This window comes from Hypoxylon trugodes, assembly GCF_022578975.1.
Source record: "Hypoxylon trugodes strain CBS 135444 unplaced genomic scaffold F4822scaffold_9, whole genome shotgun sequence".
Classification (NCBI taxonomy): Eukaryota; Fungi; Ascomycota; class Sordariomycetes; order Xylariales; family Hypoxylaceae; genus Hypoxylon; species Hypoxylon trugodes.
The window spans coordinates 245,081-268,177 of record NW_026250024.1 but is presented as its reverse complement, the minus strand read 5'-3'; the positions used below and the strand labels follow the sequence as shown (position 1 = coordinate 268,177).

General features: G+C 46.1%; 6 protein-coding genes across 6 annotated transcripts; 3 read left to right on the top strand and 3 right to left on the bottom strand.

The window, feature by feature from the left end:
- Positions 1–646: 646 nt before the first annotated feature.
- F4822DRAFT_432962 (peptidase M24, structural domain-containing protein) lies at positions 647–2,297 on the bottom strand (the record flags this gene model as incomplete). The annotated part of the gene is made up of 5 exons (XM_051461745.1): positions 647–746; positions 806–912; positions 964–1,335; positions 1,404–2,040; positions 2,119–2,297. 5 exons carry the CDS (start codon positions 2,295–2,297, stop codon positions 647–649), a joined length of 1,395 nt encoding a protein of 464 aa, XP_051310190.1.
- Positions 2,298–2,738: 441 nt separating this feature from the next.
- F4822DRAFT_415092 (cyclin-domain-containing protein) lies at positions 2,739–5,170 on the bottom strand. The gene has a single exon (XM_051459200.1). The coding sequence runs from the start codon at positions 4,458–4,460 to the stop codon at positions 3,426–3,428; it is 1,035 nt and encodes a 344-aa protein (XP_051310189.1). The 5' UTR covers positions 4,461–5,170; the 3' UTR covers positions 2,739–3,425.
- Positions 5,171–8,377: 3,207 nt separating this feature from the next.
- F4822DRAFT_432960 (thiamine diphosphate-binding protein) lies at positions 8,378–10,300 on the bottom strand (the record flags this gene model as incomplete). Its single annotated transcript, XM_051461744.1, has 3 exons — positions 8,378–8,637; positions 8,696–10,019; positions 10,136–10,300. 3 exons carry the CDS (start codon positions 10,298–10,300, stop codon positions 8,378–8,380), a joined length of 1,749 nt encoding a protein of 582 aa, XP_051310188.1.
- Positions 10,301–13,477: 3,177 nt separating this feature from the next.
- On the top strand, positions 13,478–15,736 carry F4822DRAFT_362946 (Glucooligosaccharide oxidase). Its single transcript, XM_051456141.1, has 4 exons — positions 13,478–13,981; positions 14,053–14,060; positions 14,122–14,447; positions 14,499–15,736. Exons 1-4 carry the CDS (start codon positions 13,728–13,730, stop codon positions 15,330–15,332), a joined length of 1,422 nt encoding a protein of 473 aa, XP_051310187.1. The 5' UTR covers positions 13,478–13,727; the 3' UTR covers positions 15,333–15,736.
- A 2,173-nt stretch (positions 15,737–17,909) lies between these two features.
- F4822DRAFT_415060 (SnoaL-domain-containing protein) lies at positions 17,910–19,546 on the top strand. The gene has a single exon (XM_051459199.1). The coding sequence runs from the start codon at positions 18,059–18,061 to the stop codon at positions 18,917–18,919; it is 861 nt and encodes a 286-aa protein (XP_051310186.1). The 5' UTR covers positions 17,910–18,058; the 3' UTR covers positions 18,920–19,546.
- Positions 19,547–20,458: 912 nt separating this feature from the next.
- F4822DRAFT_415058 (voltage-dependent anion channel-domain-containing protein) lies at positions 20,459–22,561 on the top strand. Its single transcript, XM_051459198.1, has 2 exons — positions 20,459–21,685; positions 21,748–22,561. The coding sequence occupies exons 1-2, from the start codon at positions 20,779–20,781 to the stop codon at positions 22,215–22,217; spliced, it is 1,377 nt and encodes a 458-aa protein (XP_051310185.1). The 5' UTR covers positions 20,459–20,778; the 3' UTR covers positions 22,218–22,561.
- The last annotated feature ends 536 nt before the right edge of the window (positions 22,562–23,097 follow it).

The window sequence follows — 23,097 nt, the reverse complement described above, 5'->3', positions numbered from 1 at the left end:
AAAATAGTGATTGGGCGCAGAAGATTTCTAGACTGTTAGCAGAATGGTTTTCTGACAGAAATTTGTCATGTTTCTCACTTGCTCCTAGTTGCTAGATCTATTCGGGGCTATCCATGTGGTTTGTGCTTTGGAATATGTATGGTTACGTAGTATTTTGAGTGGCATTGTATAATATCCAATAGCCGCTCCTCACCGCTGGCGCAGGGTCGGGCTGGCGGCAAGTTTGACGTAACGCTAAGCAGGCTCTTATGGCCTCCTGTATGACTTGTCAATATGGACGTTTCGAAATGCTCTATTTATCATGGATATTATTTCAGATGTAACGAATGATAATTTAGGGAATAGATAACCAACCGATTGATTCCGAACGTGACGGATACCTCTTGATTTAATTGGTGGCGCGCAAGAAGCCAGCACGTAGAAGCGCGAATCGTAGAAACTTTAGCTGAACACAGTGCAGGCACAGCCACGTTAGGCATTTTCTCAATATTTTGCGTTACTATGAGGGCGCCAGCGAGATTGTCGTATTGTGAAGTTCAATATCTGCCTAGGTGCCCATCTTCAGGCATAACCTATGAGTCAAGTGTCGGATGGTGAAAAGCGCTTTGCCCCTCCTTCTCACTTTCACATCTGTTCTGTACCTATTTTAGTTGCCAGAGATTATCTTTTCCAACTCATCAGGATCCTTGACTGCATCGGTCAAATTAATAGAGCCATCCTTCGTTATGAGTAAGTTATCCTCGATTCTGGTTCACCCGTTAGCAATCCACAAGTCTATATGCGCGAGTAGAATGAAATTGCTTACCTCACACCACCAACGTCCCAGTACTTATCCAATACCTTTTCGTCGATGTATTTCGCGTGTTTCGGGTCTTTGAGGTATGGTCTGATGATGAATTCGCAGAAGTAGATCTAGCTTTTCATTAGTTCCCACAAGCCCAAAGAATCGCCCGTAAAACTTACACCAGGCTCAACTGTAATTACACTTCCAGCGGGTAGATTCGTTCGAACTCTCAAGTACCTAAATATCGGGTCGGGATCTGAGTAGTTAGGATGACCGCCGGTATCGTGAGTATCTAATCCCAGGTAATGGCCCAAGCCGTGGGGTAGGAACGCTGTACTTGTTCGCGCTTCAAGAATCTCCTTTCGTTCTCCCTTCAATATGCCTAGGGATAACAAACCGTCAATGGCAACCTCATGCGCTAATAAGTGTACCTCATCCCATGATACGTCTTCCTTCAGTACAGCTATAGTCTTCGTTTGCATCTCCAGAACAATCTCGTATATAGCACGAGATCGTTCTGTGAATCTGCCGGAAATGGGGAAGGTTCTCGTCTGCAATCCAGTTAGATTCATTTCCCTTCCTAATAGACATTTTAAAAAGTACTCCAGGGGAAACTCACAATATCAGCAGCATAGCAATTCCACTCCGCGCCCGCATCCAAAAGCAACAGATCCTTGCCTTCCAGATTCTTATTATTATGCACATAATGCAAAGTAGCAGCGGCCCTCCCACTAGCAACAATACTAGGATACGCCTGCTTCTTCGCTCCCTGGCTAACACTCGTGCCAATGAATACACCCTCAAGCTCATACTCATTCTTAGCCTTCTTCACATTCTCAAGAACAGCTTTATGAGCAGCCCCGCTAATCTCGTTCGCTTTCTTGATAAGCGCGATCTCGTATTCATCTTTGATAACTCGGGACTCGTCAACGGCTTCTCCAAGAACTGTGAAATCCTTGTTGGTGAACTCGAGGAAGGTAACAGCGTCGGAAACGCGGTCGGCGATAGCGAAGACCGTGGAATTAGGTTGGCTCCCCAGCCTAGCGAGTATCGGGTTGAGCTCGGTGGACGGGAGGACAGCGTCGACATCGTATTTCGCCAGTGCTTCTTGGGGAGAAAGTGGTAGGCCGGACCAAATGACGGAGTCGGGGTCTATAGGAGGAATGAAGAGGGTCGAATGCGCGGTTGCGATATCGTAGATCAGGAAGCAATCGGCTTCGTCGACACCGGTTAGGTACATGAAAGCTCTTCGTTGTCTATGTCATTGTCAGAATTAGCACCTCAATACTACTCAATCAAGTACAAAACTGGAATACTGTTAGGGACAAGCTTACCGAAAGGGAACAGGCTCATCACTATCCTCTAGTAGTTTATCCGAGCGCCCTTCTAGATATAAGATGCCAGTAGCATCGGGAATCTTGCTTCTTATATATTCTACCACGCGCCTCAAATGCGACTTAGCCGGGTATTTCCCCTGGAGAATTCTCTCCACGTCAATATTCGCTTTCGACATCGTGGATCTCGCCGGCGTAGCTATGCCTCTTGTTGTGTATCCGATTGTATCGAAACGTGGGATGATGTCGCGATATCGAGAGTGCGGGGTAGCTTGTGTAATCGACCTCGCGCCAACACGAGCCCCTATGCTGCCCCTAAAAACCGTGTGGTGGATAAAACGCGTCGAGGTTGGAATTGACGATATTAACTTTCCTAGTTTCGACGGAGCTATAACACGTGGCCTAAGGTTAAAGAAAGTTAACGGCATCAAAGCACTCGAGAAGTATTAAAGTATATGAGAAGGAACACCGCGGGACGGCTTGCGACGGTTAAGCTTAAAATTGACAAATCAGAGTCTTAATTGCCTTCCATTTCAGGTTAAATAGAAGCTGCGGGGCTTTACAGGTACCCACCTATGCCTGCCTAGGCAGTTACTTCTAGGGCAATCGCGCCCATTACAGGGGATATCTTAGTTCTAGATAGGCACTTCAAACCGCTTACTCTTGATACCTTCAGTCAAGTTTTAGTATCCAATTCCAACTCCCTCATTATAGTGACCATTTGAGTAGCTAGGTATATTAATATCCAGACTATGGGCTGAACCCCTCGAAATCGTTGACCATAATGTCTTAATCGAATAGAAGATAAACTCATAAAACTCCTCATAATAACCATATAGCTCAATGCTAGAATCGAAATATTCGCATGTTATATACATAAGGTGAGATTCGGGTATCATGTATGAATAAGTCCGTCCATATATGCTTTCCTTTCTCAACAATGCCTTACAATAAATGCTCCAAAACAAATAGCTACCACCCATATAATGCAAACCTCATCATCCCATTATACCCACAGGCACATACAACACCAAGGTTGTTGGTCTCTGCGCCTCTCTTACGTATGGCTTCCCGATTGGTCTTTGCCAAGCCATACCTTGGACTATTTAAATTTTTGCACGACATCCTCTATCCTCTAGAAATTGTGCCCGTCAAGTTCTAGTTAAAGCCATCATCATCTAGGCGTCGGTCGTGTGCCACCACAATATCTTTGATCAACTCAATTGGATCCTCGTCTAGATTACCCCTCCTTTTATACCAAGGTACCTGGGTAGACACAGCAATCCTGAATCCTCCTTAAGAAGCATTCAGCCAGATACAGGAGTCACATTCCCTTTCGGAGGCGCATCCAACTTCAACGTCGGGATCGCGTCATCATCCGACAAGAGACTCTCGAAACCCTCTAGCCCATGACCCTTTTTCAACTTCTCCCAATGACCTCTGAGGGTATCTTCTCCAATGACAAGCTCGAATCCTGTCAGAAAGCAAAAGCTAATCTCGAGTCTTGCGAGTTCTATTTCGGTCACCCCACCAACCTTGGCGATTTTGGCGTGTGGATAACTTAGATCTTCAAGTGCCTTCATCGCTACTCTTAAGCCGGCTAGGAGTAGACGGTGACAATTTCTTCGCGTGACAGGAATAGCTCGCTCTTCAACAGCGAGCCGGAAAATGTAGAACGATGTAGCCAGGTACACAGCAGTCGACATGGGACAAAATCGATGTATTCGCAACAAGTAATCCTCGATACTGATTGGAGGCGGCTGTTTGCTGAAGAATTTGCGCGTAATTGCGCTGTGTTGCAAGTTGATGGGCTGCGAATTGGCACCAATAACGATATAGGGCTCGGGTGTGTTCTTCGGCGGAGAAGGGTTCGGCGTCTGTCGAAGATGAACACCGTCGATGGGTTGGTTCGATCTCGCGGGGCTTGGTGCTTGAGCCCGAGCTTCTGCTTCTGCTTGCTCTCGTAGTCGAGCCAAACTCTTCTCGGAAAGAGACCTGACAAGCTCCGCCTTCTCCCTTTGCATACCACGCATGTTAGGAATGGTAGGGCTCGTGGGAGGAGGTGTAGGAGGTATATCGCCAGTGACTCGTACGAGAGCTTCGATCCCAGCACTTAATAACTTTAGGGCAGCAATCGGAGTCAACCTGAAGAGGTCGTGGGAGGACGGACTCGGAACGGCATGGAGTGGAGGAGGCGTTCGAGCCTGTAATACTAATTTCGGGTCGGCTGAAGGAATGGGGGGCGGAGGAGGGGTGTTCGGTGTTGGTAGCGTGGTATCCTTCTGTTTCTCTTGGTCTACCTGGGACGCAGAAGCGTCTCGCTGATCGTGGTCGCTTGCCATCTTTTTTCTCCCTTTGCTCACACCAAAGAGCTGACCTAGCTTAATCTACTATTGGGCAACAATGAGACCGATCTGTGCGGCGGAGTTGGTTCGGCCGTTATCGTTACAGTTCGTCCGTCAAAGAGTCGTTGCCGCTTATATCCCAGTAAAAGTAAGGAATGCGGTAAAGGAACGTAGATATCGGGCGTTAAACCAACCGAGGAAGCTTCGCGATGTTGAGCTTCAATCTGCGGTACGTATCTCGACTCATGATCTCTCATCTAGGAATACGGATATAGATAGCTTCGTATAAACTACCTACGAATATGTCTAAGAGCGAACGTTTCGGGTTATCCGTCGACCTATTAGTAGGTAACCCAGAGCTACCTAGCTATGTAAAATCGGCGGATTGCGCAAGCTTAGCTTAGCTTAAACAGACCTATCCGATCTGCCTAGATAAGAGTAACAGGACCATGTTGATAATAGATAAGTACAGAGAGAGCTAAGTGATCGGCGGGGTTTGTTCTCGCCACGCATGAGCATGAGGATGGAGACGTTTAAGGAGAGACGGATATGGCCGAGTCTCTTTGCTACTATAGTAATAATAACATGGTAAAGAGGAAAGGTAAGCCGCGTGATGAGCGAGCGGACGAACCAGATATGAATGGGTAGCGGTCGAGGCCAAGACTCGAATGGGGAATTTTTAAAGAATAAAGAAAAGAAACCGAGACTAGAACGGTAACTAAGAAGCTAAAGGGAAAAAGAGGGACCCTCCTTAAGCTCGGAGAAGCAGCTGTCCGATTTAAGATTTTTTTCCACATTCCCACTCTTCACATGTACCTATTGTCCTTAATTCCCTAGTATGCATATTAATTAAGGTACTTTCTCTATACCTTGGGTATTTGTAGCCCCGCTCACGCTAAGAGAATCTAGCCTTGGGGCGCAATGGTGAAATATAGAGTTCGAATGGGTCCCGAATTGTAAGTACCTTGTCTGTATTATAGGGCCTGTATAGTACTTTGTTAAGGCTAAGGTTTGCGAGCTTGCAGCACGATTGGTCCATGGGAAGACGATGTGAAGTTTCAATAGGTATTTCAACCCAATCGTACCTTAAGGGTCCTTTAGCACCCGCAGCTTAATAGGACAGGGGGGTTAGAGGGGCTATCTGCAGGACCTACAGCACTTACAGGAGACCCGTGACTCAATTCGATCCACCGGATTTGGAAACCCACAGCACCCCCACCACCACTGGATGCCTCCTAAAACACCAAACGATGTGATATCTTGTTGCTTCTGAAAATGACACCCGTACAATGATTGGAAGATATGTTGGTAAACGAATATGCATACCTAAGTACTTAAAGAAACACCACCAATGGATTGAAAAGGACCGTGCAAAATTTCATATCATATCAATTCGGAATCCGTGTCGAGGCATAAGTGGTCCTCTCTTATCTCCAAGTAGAGTCAACGGGCAACCACAAGAATATCGTCAGATTTACGTATCACGTAGTACGTACAACTCACGTTAGTCAGGGGCAGGAACGCAAGGAAAATATATGAGTTAATTAAACAACCAATGGCATTCAATTGGAGAGTATTCGCTTAAGAACACAAAGCAGAAGAAAAAAAATCCGAATTGTCATCCGTAGAAATCGGGAGGCGAATACGTACGCTTGTTTGCTCTTTTTTCCCCATTCGATGTGGAGCAGTAAGAAATAAATAAGATGAGAGGGAGATCTCTTACTCTTTAGGAAATATATTGACAAGGACTACGTGCAGGGTAACATCCGATACTATACATACGACCTCCGAAATAAAGCGATTATAGAATAGAATTATCAAAAAATTCAAAGACGGAAGGATGATATAAAAACTGTTGGTCCTAAAAGGGCTGGCAACTGTACGCCGAGGGTATTGTGTGAGGTCCAGACCTCGAGGAAATACCCACTCCTTCGTCAGTTGATCAAGTTGTCCTAAATATTTACATCAATTAGACCGTAACACGAATTCATCATAACTCAAAACATCGTCGCTTGTATCGCTTAGCCGTTTCACCAAAATTGAGATAAAATATACCTAGGTAGTCAGTTTTTAACTAGATGGTTATATGCAGGTATAAAGATACTGGTTCAATGGCTTAGATCTAAGTAACCCGGATGATTAACTGACACAGAATTCGGTCAGAAACAACATCCATATCTTGTCGCCTGCATATGAACATCCATTATAAAACCATGGGAAACACAAACACGACCGCACATCTGCCGATTGAAACCGGCAAAGAAGCCGAAGTTGGGTATGGATCTTATTAGTTGCAGGTGTCATTCCCAGCGATCGTCAGTCCCTGGATGCCACCACGCGAGCCAGACCAGCCAACACATCGAGGCTGCATTGGGGCTGGCTGCTTTAAATCACCCAATAGTAATTTCATGCAGGCCTTCTACAGATACTACATTGGCTGTGATATACCAGTGAACATTCGAAATAAATCCCAGCGACATCTCCAAGTATGCCTATATAGCCAAGCCCTTCTTCATCAACCTACCTACCTACGACAATATCGCCACTCAACTCCCATCATGACTGCCAAAACTTCTAACTTAGGTATATCCAACCGAACCCGTCCTCCTCCATTTTCTACCGCTTGGCATTACCCCAGATATATACATTGATCGACAACGAAATCTCGCCAACGTAAACCCCGAACCCCACGGAGCCCCGTGCTGCAGAACTCACCTAGCCTATAATACACCCTAGGTCGTGTCTCTGAGTCAGTTCAATACGTCTATACCCAGCACACCGGGATTCATCCCATAGGTCCGCCTACAGCCCCTAAGTTGAGGGGAAGTAAGACATTCACGAACGTGGACAGAGGGGTGACTCAAACTCAGGTAGGGAGCTAATAAAACGACCAAGTCCAAGTCTCAGTCACGCACCAAACCTCGTATACACATCCCATCTCACTAATCACAAAGTCCAACAAACCAATAGCTCAAATTCAGCCGCACCAAAAGATATGGCACGAGGACCCTTCATGCATATCCCAAACTTCCAAAAGAAAAAATCAAATTTACCGCTGCGCAAACGCGCGAGAGACCAGGGGATACGATCCTTTGACGAGGGGGTCGGGATAAGTCCGCCCCTTGCTTATTTTCCCTCCCCGTGGGGAAGAAACAATAGGAATCGCCCTAGGTATTGTCCCGTAGGTATTTTTAGCCCGAGGCTATTGTGCTTCAATGTAAAAAGGAGTTTAGCGCTTTTGCGTACTCATCACATGTGGCAACGAGATGGCACATCACGAAGCTTATTGTAGGTACTAAAGTAATCAGACTGCTGATTAGACGATATATGTGACATCTGAATTATATATAGGAATAAATATAGAGGAGCAATTGGAGGAGCGAAAAGAGTGAAGATAGGGGTATGCAAGGAGTAAAGATCCAAGAATTAGAATAGCAAGCCACCTGTACAATGCAGTATTTGGTGGACTATATAGGTGTGAAATAAGTAATCACAGCACAATCCCAGAAAATAAAACCCAAATGTGCTGAAATAAATCACTCATACGTCAAAACAAGTCATCCCAATCAGATCATAAATAAAAACAAACTCGGTTCTGGAATGCGCCTAGCCACGTTTTCTCATTGAGTTCATTATTTCGGATGCATTTAAACTACCAAAACTTCTTACAGTCAACAATCTAATACGACATGATATGTACCCCTCCATTCCATGCCTTAGCCGCCGCGTCTCTTAAATTGCGGTTTGAGAATCGTCGCATAAGCATCCTTTAACTTGGGCAAGCAAGCTAGAATTTCCTCGTCTGACGTGTACACCTTATATTAACCTAGAACCCCAATTGAGGGTTTTAGCGGTGTGCGGACGCAGGCATAGCTATAAAGCTCTCCAGCGGGTTTGAAGATTGCGATTTAAAATCAGCAGTTTAGCAGAACCTTGACGTCCAAAACAGCACTCTGGCCACCCTCGACAGCCTTAATAGCCTCCTTAATCGTACCCTCTAGGTCCGCTACCTTATCAACCTTCGCGGCGAAAAGATCACCACCGGCAGCCGCCTTAGCAATGCCCGAGTAATCCGGTACGGGGTCGAACGAGATGTTAATTTCCTCGTTCGTCGCCTTGGAACCGAGACCGTTAGGATGCACGAGAAGCATTGATTTGCGAGGGGCATTCCAGCCTATTATCTACAATTAGTCCTCATTCACGAGATTTTGAAGTGATTGTGGTGGACTTACCCTTGTTATTCAGCACGATGGTCAAGACGGGAATACCGTAGCGTTTCGAGACCCAGTAAACGCTACCAGGAACCGAGAATAGGAACGTGCCGTCGCCAACAATTTGCACGACGAATTTACCCTTGCCGCCATTTTCGGTATCGGTTGCTAGTTTAATGCCGAGCGCGCCACCACCAGACCATCCTAGTCCGCCTCCACCGCAGTTGATCCACGAGCCAGGGGTCTCAGGTCTTAAGTTATCGTGCACGAACGCCGTGTTCGTAACCGCTTCAATGGCCCAGATTGTATCTTGAGGACATAGAGAACGGAGAGTCTTGCAGAGATGTCCCGTACCGAAAGAGCCATCGTCAGTGGGGGTCGTCTTGGATTCGATAGTGGCTAGGCGTTCCTTGTACGACGCCTGAAGAGCTTCCCATTTCCTATTGACAACTGCAGCGTCAATACTCGCGCCTTGACTCTTGGCCTCAGCCGTAATCTGCTCGACGGCAACCAATGGATCGGCACGATATCGGTGTTGCGCCGGTACGTAGAAGAGTGGCATAAGTTGCTTTAGGGGGTCAACATCAATATGGAACACCTTTGTTCCATCCTTTGGCTTATTCAGAGTAGGGATCCACGGGACATCGCAATCCACTATGATGATCACGTCTGCCTTTTCTATGGCGGGCTCGATACCAAACCGAAGACCGAGCCAAGCCGGATGAGACGCGGGGAAGCACATGTCACTACCACCAGTGTCAAGTACGCGCAGGCCCTTTACGGAATTTGCTAATTCCACGAGGGCAGCGGGTGTATTCTGATTTCGACCCGAATATCCGGTGATTAGTAGTGGGTTTTCAGCTCCAAGCAGTGCTTCGGCGATTTCCTTTGAGGCTTTCGGCGTTAACCCGCCTAACTCTACCGCTTCCCAAACGCCTTGATCGAGTGAGTAGGGTTCGATTTCTTCTTCCATTACCTCTCTTGCGCCGACCAAGTACACAGGTCCTTGAGGGGCGCTTGTCGCAAATTGCAAGGCGCGGTTTACCATTTGCTTGATATTCTTACCCGTCTTGATTTCACTTGCGTACCTGCAGTACTGGCCGATGATTTGTTTTTGGTCGGGTACATCTTGGATCCAGTGGATATACTCTGTCCGCGAGCCACGCATTTCACCTTCTAGCGTGAAGGGACTTAGACCCGCAAAGACGAGAATTGGTGCGCGTCCAGTGCTGGCATTGTGGACTGCAGCCCCTAGGCCTTGAGTACCGACGTCGACGTGAACGATAACACATTGCGGTTTACCGGTTAGTCGCGCGTACCCATCAGCCATTGACATTGCTACCATCTATTATAGTGATGTTAGCTAAGCGTTTCCCGATTAGCAGGTAAGTACCGCGAATGCAAGCCGAAGCCGGTCCTCCGCTACTAAAGTTGCCCATGAAGAATTGTTTAGGGACGTACCTCATTTGGGCAAGTGATAATTCTTGGAAATTTGCCTTTGCTCTCCCTTTGCCCCTTTACCATGGCCTCGATGATACTAGGATGATCCGATCCTAGGTTGACAAAGCAATGGGTAACCCCAGCTTCCCATAATGCCTCGAAAAAGGCAGACGATGCCGTATACATTTTCGGTTTCGATGTGGATAGCGAACGGGGTAGATGGTGACCTGTCGTATGTGGTGTCGGATATTGCCGATGAGTAGATGAAGATAGGAGAGATGTTATTGGTTTTGGTGGAGATGACGAGGAAGGTGAAGATTGTGAGCGCGTTCGAGTGCTATATAACTCGGCACTCGTCCCCTTATAAAAGGAACTTAAACTGGAGATATGAGAATTATTAGTATGAGTAGTGGTATTAATGGCAGTTGCTGCGCAAGTATAAGGTAAAATATTGGTTGCGCCATCCTTGAATATTCTTGGAATAGCCTGGGATAATCTCTTGCCGAAGAGAACCCCTCTGTACCTAGGTACCGACTGCATGCGCTACTGGTAGGTTGCGGTTTCGGTCCAGGAGTACGGGATCAATAGGATCAAATTAGGGGGTTACGAGGGGGGGATTGGGGTTATTCTGGTCTAGACTAAACCTTGGAACCAACGCGCCGTGATACGTATGGTACCTAACGTAATGGTGTGTATAGGGAGTTTGGGGGGATCATCTACCCGCTGTGGAGATGAAGATAGCGTAGAGGATAGCGAAGGTGGGGAAGAGATGCGTGCCTAGATACCTAGGTAGTGGGGGAGGGGCAGGTTCGTCGGGGATGGTCGGGGCGGGGTTACCTACAGGGATACGGTCTTGGGGAAGTTCCCATGGAGTTCCCTCCCGAACGCTCCTCCTCGTCTAATCATCTTGTCGGCTTGTTGGAGATAACCTAGGTAGTACCTAATTAGTACCTATGTAGGTAATTTCCCTTTTACAACCTGGAACTGTGGGGAAATGAATTGACCAGCAGGGCGTGGATTTGTGACAGTTGACAAGTTACAACTCATCCGAATTCGTTCTATAAATCGGTTAGCATAGGTAAAGACGAAACAATTAATAAAATGTAACTAGGAGTCGTTATCGGGTTTAACAAGGACATGTATAACTTTATACTTAACATGACAATAGGGCTGAAGTGACGATATCATGGAATTAACGACATACGAAACTTAGCCGACACTAGGCGATGACAGTATAGACTTACCACGTACTTGGTTCTAGTCAGATAAGTAAGTTGAGATCCAACAATGGCTTTCTTTTCAATCGTCTAGATTGTTTACAAGGAATGTAAACTGATCAGATGGGGAGAGAAAGCGGACACCTAAAATGTATAGGTTGGAATGCGTACACACACCTAGGTACAACTTCGGGGCGTATCCAAATACCAAAGACAAAACTTTATGTTTAGGTGAAAAACGTTAGGCCGAGAAGGAGAGCTTCAGTTGATTAAAAGAGTTAAGGACTATCCAACCATCTAATGCCAAACTGCCTACCTATACGGCAGTTTCCATACGTATAGTACCTATTAGTTTCCATGTTGTTAGTCAAGCGAGCATCCGTTCCCGGGTACATGCAGATTTAGGTCATGAGGAAGATAGGAATGGAGTCCATCTTTCCCTATTTGTTAGCTAAGAGGCACCGGCCCCATCTTACTTACATGCGTATAGATAACGTATTGTGCCTAGATTTATACATAGATAGATGTTGATACTTACAATAAGTCTATAGTTACGACTAGGCAGTATATAAAGATATAAGTGTACCCGTATCCAATCATTTATTTTGGTACTTCGTAATGTCAAAACCTTGGAAGTTTAAAGTATTTGTTTCTTCCAATGCATAAACACCAACTGTGGTACCTACATATGTACCTAATTAAGCTCTGAGACAAGTACCGACGTAGTGGAACAATGCTGCCTTTGTATACATGTATACATGGCAACTGTTGGCAGGTTCGATGCTCCACGACGCGCTTAGTATCGGTTTCCTGGACATCGCGAACCTTAATCTTATCATTAGGTAATAATGGGTCTTATTCAGTGGAGTAAAGTGTTTTGGCCCAATCGGGTATAAATCCTTGGTCAAGTCAGTTCTTCTAGTTTTAGTGCAACTTAACTCGCTCTCAACATTTCACAACTCAATCTTACACAACCACATTGATGAGTAACACGATAACGGTCACATTCAAAACACTGTGTTTCTCGAAATGCGGCTCTACAGGAAAATGTCTTGGCGAAAATATTACTCGCATATCACATATGTCATGTCTTGTTTGGTGTAATTATTGATTGCTCTTTGTTAGATTTGTCGGTAAATTGACAATCAGCTGTCAGCTGCGGCGCATCGTTCCACGCGGTCGCTGCAGAATCAACGGCATCTACGCCGCCTTCTTTTATACACTTTCCTATTTCTTCCCCTTGTTATTCTCCTTTCGGTGAATACGAAGACATGCAATGTGTAGAACAAGACGAATAGGGGTAATTCCGCTATGTTTCAACTACGGCCCGTCTCTCGTTCGATTTGCTAATAATCCTGGAAATGTCAACGTTACCTCCAATGAGGTCATCTCTCAACCCGACGAATCAGAATCAACAAACCAAACCCCAGAATGCAGACCGGTGACGATTTAGGACCATTAATTGGCCAGGGTAGCGCCACGGGGTTCAGCATAACTTTTCCTGCTGGCAGGGTCCTTGCTATGCCTAAAAAGAAAATGGGACGATCAAATCTTGCTGATGAATATGGATATGACAGCATGCTGCAAGCCCGCAAGCCAAAGTTAATCTTCCGAAGCCTTGACAGAGCTTTGGCCTGCCAGCTTGCCCAGATCGCCGGCAACCTCTTTGACGTGGCGCCAGCCATAAGCCCTAAAAGATGGCTTTTAGCGGACTTATGTGGCTGGTCATTGTCCTCGTAAGCTTAAAAGTTGATCAAGATTTTTATTGTTAAGGTGCTCTACCCGACCTGTTTTATTTGCCTTCTTTCATCCAAGGTTGGCGGCCTCTTCATATGATTGGATTGTTGGCCACAATGACGACCAAGGAAGCTTCCACGCCGAACCAATGTGACGGCGAATCCCATTGAAATCAAGTGGCTTCAGCTAAAAGGTGACCCCATAAGGTGGGAACCAAAGCGGTACCTGTGGATCAGCAATTAACGCGATGGACTTGGCCGACGGTCGCGACCCATGTCATAGTTCCCATGAATCCCTATTGGGCAAGTAGTATCTGTAGTATCCGGGGGTTAGCTGGGGGTAGTACGCATAATGTAAGGTATAATGTAATAATCCTGGAAGCAATCATATGCGTAGGAATGCGGGTGTAAATATTAAAAACAACTCGACTGCGACTTCTAACAAAGTCGGAAAATACGCCTTTCTCTCCTACTCCAACGGGAGTCACGGTTCCCAACAATAAAACGACCTCCTCCCCTGTGTTGGAATATATTCAAGGGGCCCTTATTCACATTCTCGAGTGATTGGGCTCATGATTTCTTTGACCTAAAGCACCTACTTAACTACATACACCTAGGAGAACATTGTTTTAGGTCGCATATTTCCAACTTGTTATCATTATGATGGGGCAAGCGCCGAGTACAGCTTTATCAGACTGTCTCAACGCCGTCTGCAACAGCCGAGACAGTTGTGTTGCCTATTCCGACAATCCTCTTTATCAGATTTCATGGGTCAATCGATACAATCTCGATATTCCGGTGGAGCCCATCGCTGTGACGAGGCCGGACAATTCTCAAGATGTTTCCGACTTTATCAAATGCGCCGTGGCCAACAACGTCAAGGTCCAGCCTAAATCCGGCGGTCACTCTTACGCGTCAGTACATTCACATTCTAATCCCGCAATTAAAAGATAAAATAACAACAAAATTGCTGACATGAATATAGAAACTATGGTATGCGCAAATGCCGAAAGAAAACTTGAGTTGCGAATAATGAAACTAATATTAAAAACAGGTGTGGGCGGCACAGATGGCGAACTTGTCATCGATCTAGTGAATCTCCAAAACTTCACCATGGACAACAACACGTGGCAAGCTACGATCGGCGGAGGTACCAGGCTCAGTGACGTAACGAGTAGACTTCACGACAATGGTAAACGAGCAATCGCGCATGGAACCTGCCCTGGAGTTGGTATTGGCGGCCACGCGACTATTGGAGGACTTGGTCCGTCCAGTCGCATGTGGGGTTCTTGTCTCGACCACGTCGTTGAGGTAGAAGTTGTTACCGCGGATGGTACTATTCAGCGAGTCAGCGAAACTGAGAATAGTGACCTTTTCTTCGTAAGTTACTTAGGAAACTTTCTAACGATAAAACACTTACACGTACAATAGGCATTGAAGGGTGCTGGTGCAGGCTTTGGTGTCATCACTGAGTTCGTCGTCAAGACACACCCAGAACCCGGTGATGTCGTCCAATACTCATACTCGTTATCTCTTGGCAAGCACACCGACATGATCGATGTTTTCCAGAAATGGCAGGCTTTGATTGCGGATCCTAACCTAGACCGACGATTTGGTACCGAATTTGTTCTGCACGAACTTGGGGTTATTATCACCGCTACCTTCTATGGCACCCAAGAAGAATGGGAAGCTACTGGTATCCCCGACAAGATCCCAACTGGGAACGTTTCTGTGGTTATCGATGATTGGCTCGCCGTTATTGCGCAACAGGCCGAGGACGCTGCTTTATGGCTTTCGGAAACTCGCAGTGCCTTTACAGCTAGAAGCTTGGCTTTCCGCGCCGACGAGGTCCTTTCCCAGAACACGACTACGCAACTCATGCAATTCATTGACGGTGCTGACCGAGGCACTCTTATCTGGTTCCTGATCTTCGACGCCAGTGGTGGCGCCATTAGCGACATCCCCATGAACGCCACGGCGTATTCGCACCGAGACAAAGTCATGTTCTGCCAGGGGTACGGCATCGGTATCCCGACTCTAACCCAGGCGACCAAGGACTTTATCAACGGCATCATCGACACGATCCAAGGTAATACCGTGGAGACTTTGACAACTTATCCTGGATACGTCGACCCGAACCTAACGGATCCCCAAGTTTCGTACTGGGGCCCCAATCTAAACACCCTAGGCCAGGTTAAGACGAAGTGGGATCCTAATGACGTGTTCCACAACCCGCAGAGCGTGAGGCCGGCGGAAACTGAGTAGCAATCAATGGCCCATAGGAGATTTTGTTTGATACCCCCCCTTCTCTGTAATTAATTCGATAGTAAATACTTAGCAAGAATAATTTGTGCTCATTGAATGCGCGTTACTCTCGTCTTCGTGCATGTTTGCGTCTGTTTTTCTTCTCTTTTTTTCATTTGATTGTTTCTGCATGTTATATCGTTTTCCTTGGATGCGCCAGGGCGTCTAAGCAAACTCCCTATTCAGGGCTTGGCATCGCTTCGCTTGGGGGTGACGCTTCACCTATCGGTGGGGTTCCGGCGTCCATGTGGTTGGTACCTAATCCCTAAGCTGCAGCGCTTATGTTTCCTTCGGGGAGTTGTTAGGTAGGGCGAGAGCTGAACATGAACATGGGACGACCTAGCAGCCTTGATGCTCCCTAAAAGAATACCTCCCCACAGGCCACCTAGGTACCGGTTAGCGGTAAAACAGGAACACTATACCCATCACCTAGCATCGGTCGCACGGCTAGGCCCCTGGATTCAGGGTAATCCACGCCTATAACCATGGCGCCCTAATTGGGGGATATCGAACAGCGTTTCTAGGAAATATCAGTAGCAATGTACCACCATCTTATTGCTTACATAGCCGAGGCTCGTAGTTCGCATACGATAGATATTATTTGTGACTCGCCGATATACGTGTACCGATTCTTTCCATCATTTCCAGGCGTTTTGGGGAGGCGCGAGGAAACTTGAGATATTCCGGGGCATGGTACGTAGGATATCTGAAAGCTATTCGAAATACTCGGTGAGCGGCCGCCGAAGCGTGGTTACCTATTTCTGCACAAATGTATCAGCATTGTTTTTATATCATCAAGCAGCTAGGTGATTGGAAGACTTACATTAGAGAAAATACATTAATTTCTAGAAAGAAGACCATCGCGCACCCGGTTGCCCACCTTGATAACATGAGGGTTCCCTTCAGCGAGAGCGGAAGAAAATAGAGTTGTTAGTTTCGCGCTCGATACAGTGTCGAATAGTTCAACCAGGCCAGAGAACCGCGCTATTCTACAGAGGCGTCCTAGAACATACGAAGATGAGCATTTACTAAATAGTCATAGGTGAATCTATCGAAACAGTCAATGTTTATTCCAAAGAGCTCTCGTGCGTACCTGGTCCCGCTGCTGCCTGTCTATTCTCTTTACTACTGTAGATCTCATCTTGGAGATTATAGTAGGTAGACTTAGGGGATTCGGATCCATTAGCAGTGCTTCCGTCAACTGAAAAGGCATCCCCCAAAGCCTAAAGGCCCACTGATAAGACAATAGTTCCCCCGCGGGCGCCTAAAATAGAGCCTGCAGTCAGCCTCTTTCCCTACCTACCTAGGTAGGTAGGTATTTACCGGGTTCATGTCGACAACGAAGATTCTACACGGGGTAGTAGTAATTACAAGTGGAAGAAACAGGTAGAAACGTAATTACTCGATGATCCAGCCAAGATCATATGGGAACCCCCCATTTTTCTTTATTTTGAGGGTTGATCTTGACAGATAGTCGAGGAACAGAGGAGTTGTGATATCAATAGAAAAGAGGATTAGAGGATAAGCAGTTCATCAGGGACGATCAGTGATAAGCCTTCCCTGGCTTACTTAGGCATTCAGTTAACTCGGGTCGTCTTACGGCTTCTTTAGTAGAACAAGAGATTGCCTATACGACAGGAACACTAGGAAAATATCTTGTAGATCCCCTTTATTTCGCCCAAGCCGCTTCCACCTTTGAACGACGAGGATAATGCAGTATATGCTATGCCTATTAATATTACCCCCTGACTTTTTTTGCTGCCCAAACTAGGGTTTCGTTATAGAGGTTGAGTATTAGCTGCTACTTTTTCTCTCTAATTTTAAAACTTGGGCGGCTAACAAAATTTTCGGTTGTCATTCATGGGGATTTATCACTTACTTAGGTATCTACCTATACAATATGTTATTATCACAATTAAATATCGATATGTTCAGCAAATGTATAAAACTGAACCTCATCGCCGAAGTACGATAAGACAGCAAAAATAAAGGGGCAGGATACCTATCAAAGCAATTTCCAAGACTCAAGTCCCACCTTGTGGATTGATACATGTTTAAACCTCTAACATCCTGCCTATTTTTATTTCGGATGTTGAGGGAGTTCTCACTAAGCATCTTATTACTTGGCATTGTAGATTGTGCTGATCTTATGGAGCGAAGGATCTATGGTATATCCTTATACGGTTACCCGTCGGTGCGTTTCATCCGAGCCGTGCGTTTCTCAGGCCAATCCTTGCGACATGTTTTAAAAATTTTAGTCACGTCTCCATTGTGTCGGGCTCGATGCAGGGTTAAGCACTTTGTTTGCTGACAGCTTGTCAACGACATCTTTCGAATATCGTGAGATAGACATTAGAAACTTCATCTTACGGTCGAAAGAAAGATATTCTCATGACCAATGTGGTAAAAATTAATCAAGAAAAAATCTCGGAATCCAAGATGGGAGACGTACGAATAAACAAGACTTTCAAGCCAAGCAACTATGTAACTATGATCACTGCATCGCCCGGCTAGTTGCAGATCCGCGCGCCCTTCCTGTCAACATAAACCTGTTTTACATCTTAAAGCAAGTCAATTGTCTAACATATAAATGCCAAATAACAGAAGGTATAGTTGCAATGATATTCTAAAACTTCTGATAATTTTATTAAAGAATTAGGTCAAGTCGGAAGCAATTGAAGATTAGGATGGCCGATATCGAAGCGACGTATAAATCTCTTATTCAATGTGCTAACGAGCGGAAATGGGAAGACTTGGCAAAATATATGAATTCTCACTTCACCAAGGATGGCCAAGACTCTACTCTTGAGAGTTACGCCACATATATGAAATCAACAGGCAATTTCAAGGCCAATATTGATTCGATTACAGTTGACCGACATTCTCAGCGTCTAGGCGCCACCGTCCTCGTGGACTTCAAATTTTCAAAAGCAAACGATGAGGGCACCAAATCAGCTGGCAGAACCATCTCTTTCTTGGAGCAACAAATTATTTGGTTCGTCGAGGGTAAAGTAGCCAAGGTGTTTATAGTAGCAGACCGCGACGAGATGCATCGCCATATATCAGACCCGAGTGTCACTTTCACACCAGACCTCATCCGCGAGTATAAGCTGCCAAGCGCTACTTCGGGCATAAAGCTTTCCGCGAGCAAACTGGAGGACACGTATAGGACGTACATCCGATGCATTAACGCGCAAACAATGGAGACGGATCTGCGCAATTTCTGTCATTCCCAAGTGGTCCACAACACCAAGACCTTAACGGAAGAGGGTTACCGGCTTCTGATACAGGAAGCGTTCACAGCGATCCCCGATATCACTTTCGATCTCCACACCGTAATCGCGGACGAGGAGGCGCAGCGGGTCGCCGCGCGAATAGAATTCACGGGAAAACCGGTGGGAATGCTAATGGGCGCAAAACCTAACGGTCGTGCCGTCAACTTCTGCGAGCACGTCACCTACCAATTCATGGATGGCAAAATCGCTAGGGTATGGAGTATTGTGGACTGGCCGTCATACCGCGCGCAACTACAACCGGATCAGCAGTAAAATGATGAGATGCAAATACCTAAGACCGATTTTAGGAGCATGCGGTGGTAAAATCATCAAAGAATAACAAATAACAAATATAAATAAATAAATAAAACGGGTAGTTGTATGCATAAAAAGTTTGGAATGATATAAAAATATCTGCTGCTTCACCTGCCGCCAAGACGGTTCCGAGATCCATTTTGACTGTTTCGCATGTGAAAACAGTTCTCCCCTGGCAGCCCTGGCTAATGAACTACCGTCAGGATCTCAGAGTGACGACAATGGCGCCGGCTTCTGAAGTCTGGGCGACCCACAATGCCACGCCCCGTGTTCAGCGTTGGAAGAGCTTGTTTAAGAGCTCTGAGTAATGTAGAATTGTAATGCTTACTTACAAAGTACAGGGAGTCTGATAAACTCAACTATTGATTTTAAGACCCAAGACAAGAAAGTCTTGGCTTGTTCATCACTGATTGCGCGTCGACACTATTTCTTCTCCGCCAACATTGGGCTGATTTTTTAATCTAGGCGCAATCGCCACTGCGAAGGTGAACAACTTGGCAAGTTCGCATTGCGTGGTCAAATCATGAAAAGGAAGAAAAAACATATAATAAACAATTCATATGAAACATGAGCATCTGATACGCTATGGCTCCTATATTACTGGCTCCGGGTGTTTTCGGGTGCTCTGTTCACCCTTCTAAACCCTTCTAAACCACACCCCCTATTTCCTTATTCTCGCAGCCCCCACTGCGCCTACAAGCCAAGAAATATAGCCAAGACTTTGTTATCTATGAGGCTCATGCTACCCCTGTTTTAACCGTACTGCCCTAGCTGCAAGTTCCCTAGCGTACCTGGTAGGCTAGGGCAGACCCGCCAGATCTATTTCGTTTGGATCCGACCCACCGGCCTCAATCATCTTCATGTTTGACGTTGTCAAGTAAGAAACATCGGCCGGGATCGCGCCCGTAAGGTCCAATAGCGTCGTCGCTTGGCGCCGTGAGGCTCCATGGCCATCTCCCTCGTGCCAAGCGGTCGCCTTGCCTTTTTGCCCTCCGGTTGAGGACGGGATATCTGAAGGTACTTCTTTTGCTTTACTGTCCCTCTTCCGCCTTGGCTTTTTATGTGTCGCAGATAGTGATCACTACATGGTGCGCCTTGGCATCATTTCTATTTTCGAAGTCGTCGTCGACTTCGGGTGTTTTCAAAGCGTGGATACTTTGTCTTAACTTTTTAGGAGTTCATCTCATGAATAGCAGGGCACGCAAAGCTTTGAGTGAGTGCAATGTAGTATCTACGTGGGTCAAAACAGATTGGATCTCAACCATGTCCTGGAATTCTCAGGGAGTGTAAAATTCTTGTAGAAGTGTACGTATATGTAAAAGTCGAAGAGTTTGTGGATCCATACCATAGTAGATATCCCTCGTTGGGCAATATTGAAGATCGCAATGGGAGCTCGGTCATACATGCCCAGGCTTGATTTGACGGGTCACCTTATCGAGACCCTCCTATCTGAGTCGGGGCCTGGCAAAGCCCATCGTCCTCTATCATTAGTTGTTTCCTATTTCCAGATGTTTTCTCAATTTCTTGGCTCGGCCCAACCGGGGGGCTGTGGTGCCAATCTCTTAAAGGCTTCGTAATTGCCCAGTCTCTTTTAACCTCATACCAAGAGTTTGTCTCTTTGGGTAACCATATTTATTCATCTTCATTTCATCCCGAGGCCGGTACTCTATAGTTTGGGTTGTGTCCATTTTTTCCTTTATTTTCCTTAGCTTCCGCTTCTCTAATCTCGAATTCATCTGTTTCGTTTCTCTGTGTAGTTCTCCTTTTTTTCTTTTTTGATTTTCTCAAGGAACAGTAAAAAAAAAATCGTCTCAACAATGGAGCGGACTCCAGAACAATCTCCTTACCCTCAGGAGAACGTCTCATACCCAACATCATCAGCGCCATCTTTCACGTTTCCTGACTCAGAATCGACAACGATACGATATCCCGTGGATGAGAAGAGACCCGATGGCCTGATGCCGGGGACGCACGCAACGTCGGCTGCCAACTCGATCATCGATGAGAAGGAAGGCCACGGTCATGACCTAGAACATGGCGGCCATGGGCATGGAGATGACAACCACATAGATATTAACGACCCGAACCGACCGAAGTATGGAATTCGGCAAAGATTACACCATTTCACATGGGCTTGGTTCACTTTGCCTATGAGCACTGGTGGCTTGTCACTACTGATCTTTGCCCAGCCTCACCAATTCCCTGGACTTCGACAGATCGGTCTATTCGTATACATTGTCAACATTATTATCTTCACCACATTAACATGCCTTATGCTGGCAAGATTCTTCCTTCACCATGGCGACTTCTACAACTCACTGTCGCACCCTCGTGAAGGATTCTTCTTTCCAACATACTTCCTATCGATTGCTACCCTAATCACCAGTACTGAACGATACGCCATTCCAGACGATGATACCACGTTGAAATGGGCAATCCAGACAGTCTTTTGGGGCTATGTCGTCGTAACTCTCATCTTGGCCGTCGGACAATACAGCTTCGTGTTTGCTAAGCACAACTTCGGCTTACAGACAATGATGCCGACTTGGATTCTACCGATCTTCCCTATCATGCTGTCAGGAACTATCGCTTCAGTCATTGCCGATACCCAACCTGATATTGCTTCTGTACCCATCGTTATTGCGGGTATGAGCTGCCAAGGTCTGGGTCTATCGGTCGCTGTCATGATGTATGCTCATATGGTTGGACGTTTGATGTCTTCCGGTAAGTGAATTTAAATATTGAATAATGATTCTTCGACCTGCATATGCTAATCGATTGAATAGGTCTTCCCAACCGCGAGCACCGACCCGGTCTATTCATGAACGTAGGACCACCGGCCTTCACCGCGCTTGCGTTTATTGGAATGGCGAATGGCCTCCCTGACAATTTCGACCGGGAAATGGATGGATTTATCGACGTTTACCTGATCAGGACTTTCGCTATTATCGGTGCTATCTTCCTTTGGTCTCTGTCGCTCTGGTGGTTCGGTATTGCACTTATCGCTGTGCTGAGCTCGCGACCCAAGTATTTCCATCTCGGCTGGTGGGCAATGGTCTTCCCCAACACTGGTTTCATTCTGGCAACAATCTCGATTGGAAACGAATTCAAGAACGAGTCCGTACTATGGGTCGCGACTGGAATGTCTATCTGTCTGTTGTCTACATACCTCTTCGTCTTGTACAGCCACATCAGGGCCGTCATTATCCAAGATATCATGTATCCTGGACGAGATGAAGATGTCAACGATCATTAAGAAAATCCTTTTCGACTCTTACCTTTACCACTGAAGGAAAAAGTGGCTACACAGATGACGCGTGATGTTCTTTTTTTTTCCTTTTAACAATTCAACTCATTCCCTCGAAATATCTCCTTCGCATACATATAATGGTGTCCGGGGGACTCTTGGTCCTGGTCGGACTACACTGAAGCAATCGGCTGGTTTTCCTTTTGGTTTCTCGAGATATCCCAATATTTATAGACGGGCTTGGTTTTTTGTCGCCTTATTGGATATAGACAGGCGAGCAAGAGCTAGGCGTGGGCTTTTTTTGCATTATGGATATAGAACGGTCTTATAAAAAATCAAATTGTAATATTAGCCAAACTTCGGCTGCTTTTTACCGATTATGAGAGAATGGTGATATTATAACTTACAGGCTGCATTGTCGATGCTATAGGATTTGACGGTCAGCTAACTCGCGAATAGTTAGGTACCTACATCAGCGCTAACAGCACTGAGTGCCGACGATATGTGTCTACAGGAAGACTTGCAGCGCCAGCTCCAGAATTCAGCGCGTAGTACCCGCCTGTCTATCTGCTTAGTGGGCGCCTGGAATGGGATCATACAGGGCATATCAGCACTATCGCCCCTCGTAGTAGGTGCACTTCGCTTGCCATTCTCAGTGCTCTAAAGTACCTGTCGCAATGGATTAGAGTCCCTGAATACGGCGGCAGATCAATGGAGTGCCCTTCGAGGTTTTTCAAATGCATCTATGCGCGCCAAAGCACCATCAGGTATTATTATTTTGCTAACTAAAGCAAGAATGTTATCGTCGTGAGTATTGAAAGAAAATTCTTTCAATCCATTGGTAAAAAACCACATAACGACGATTTAAGCAATCCAAATCGCACGGTCG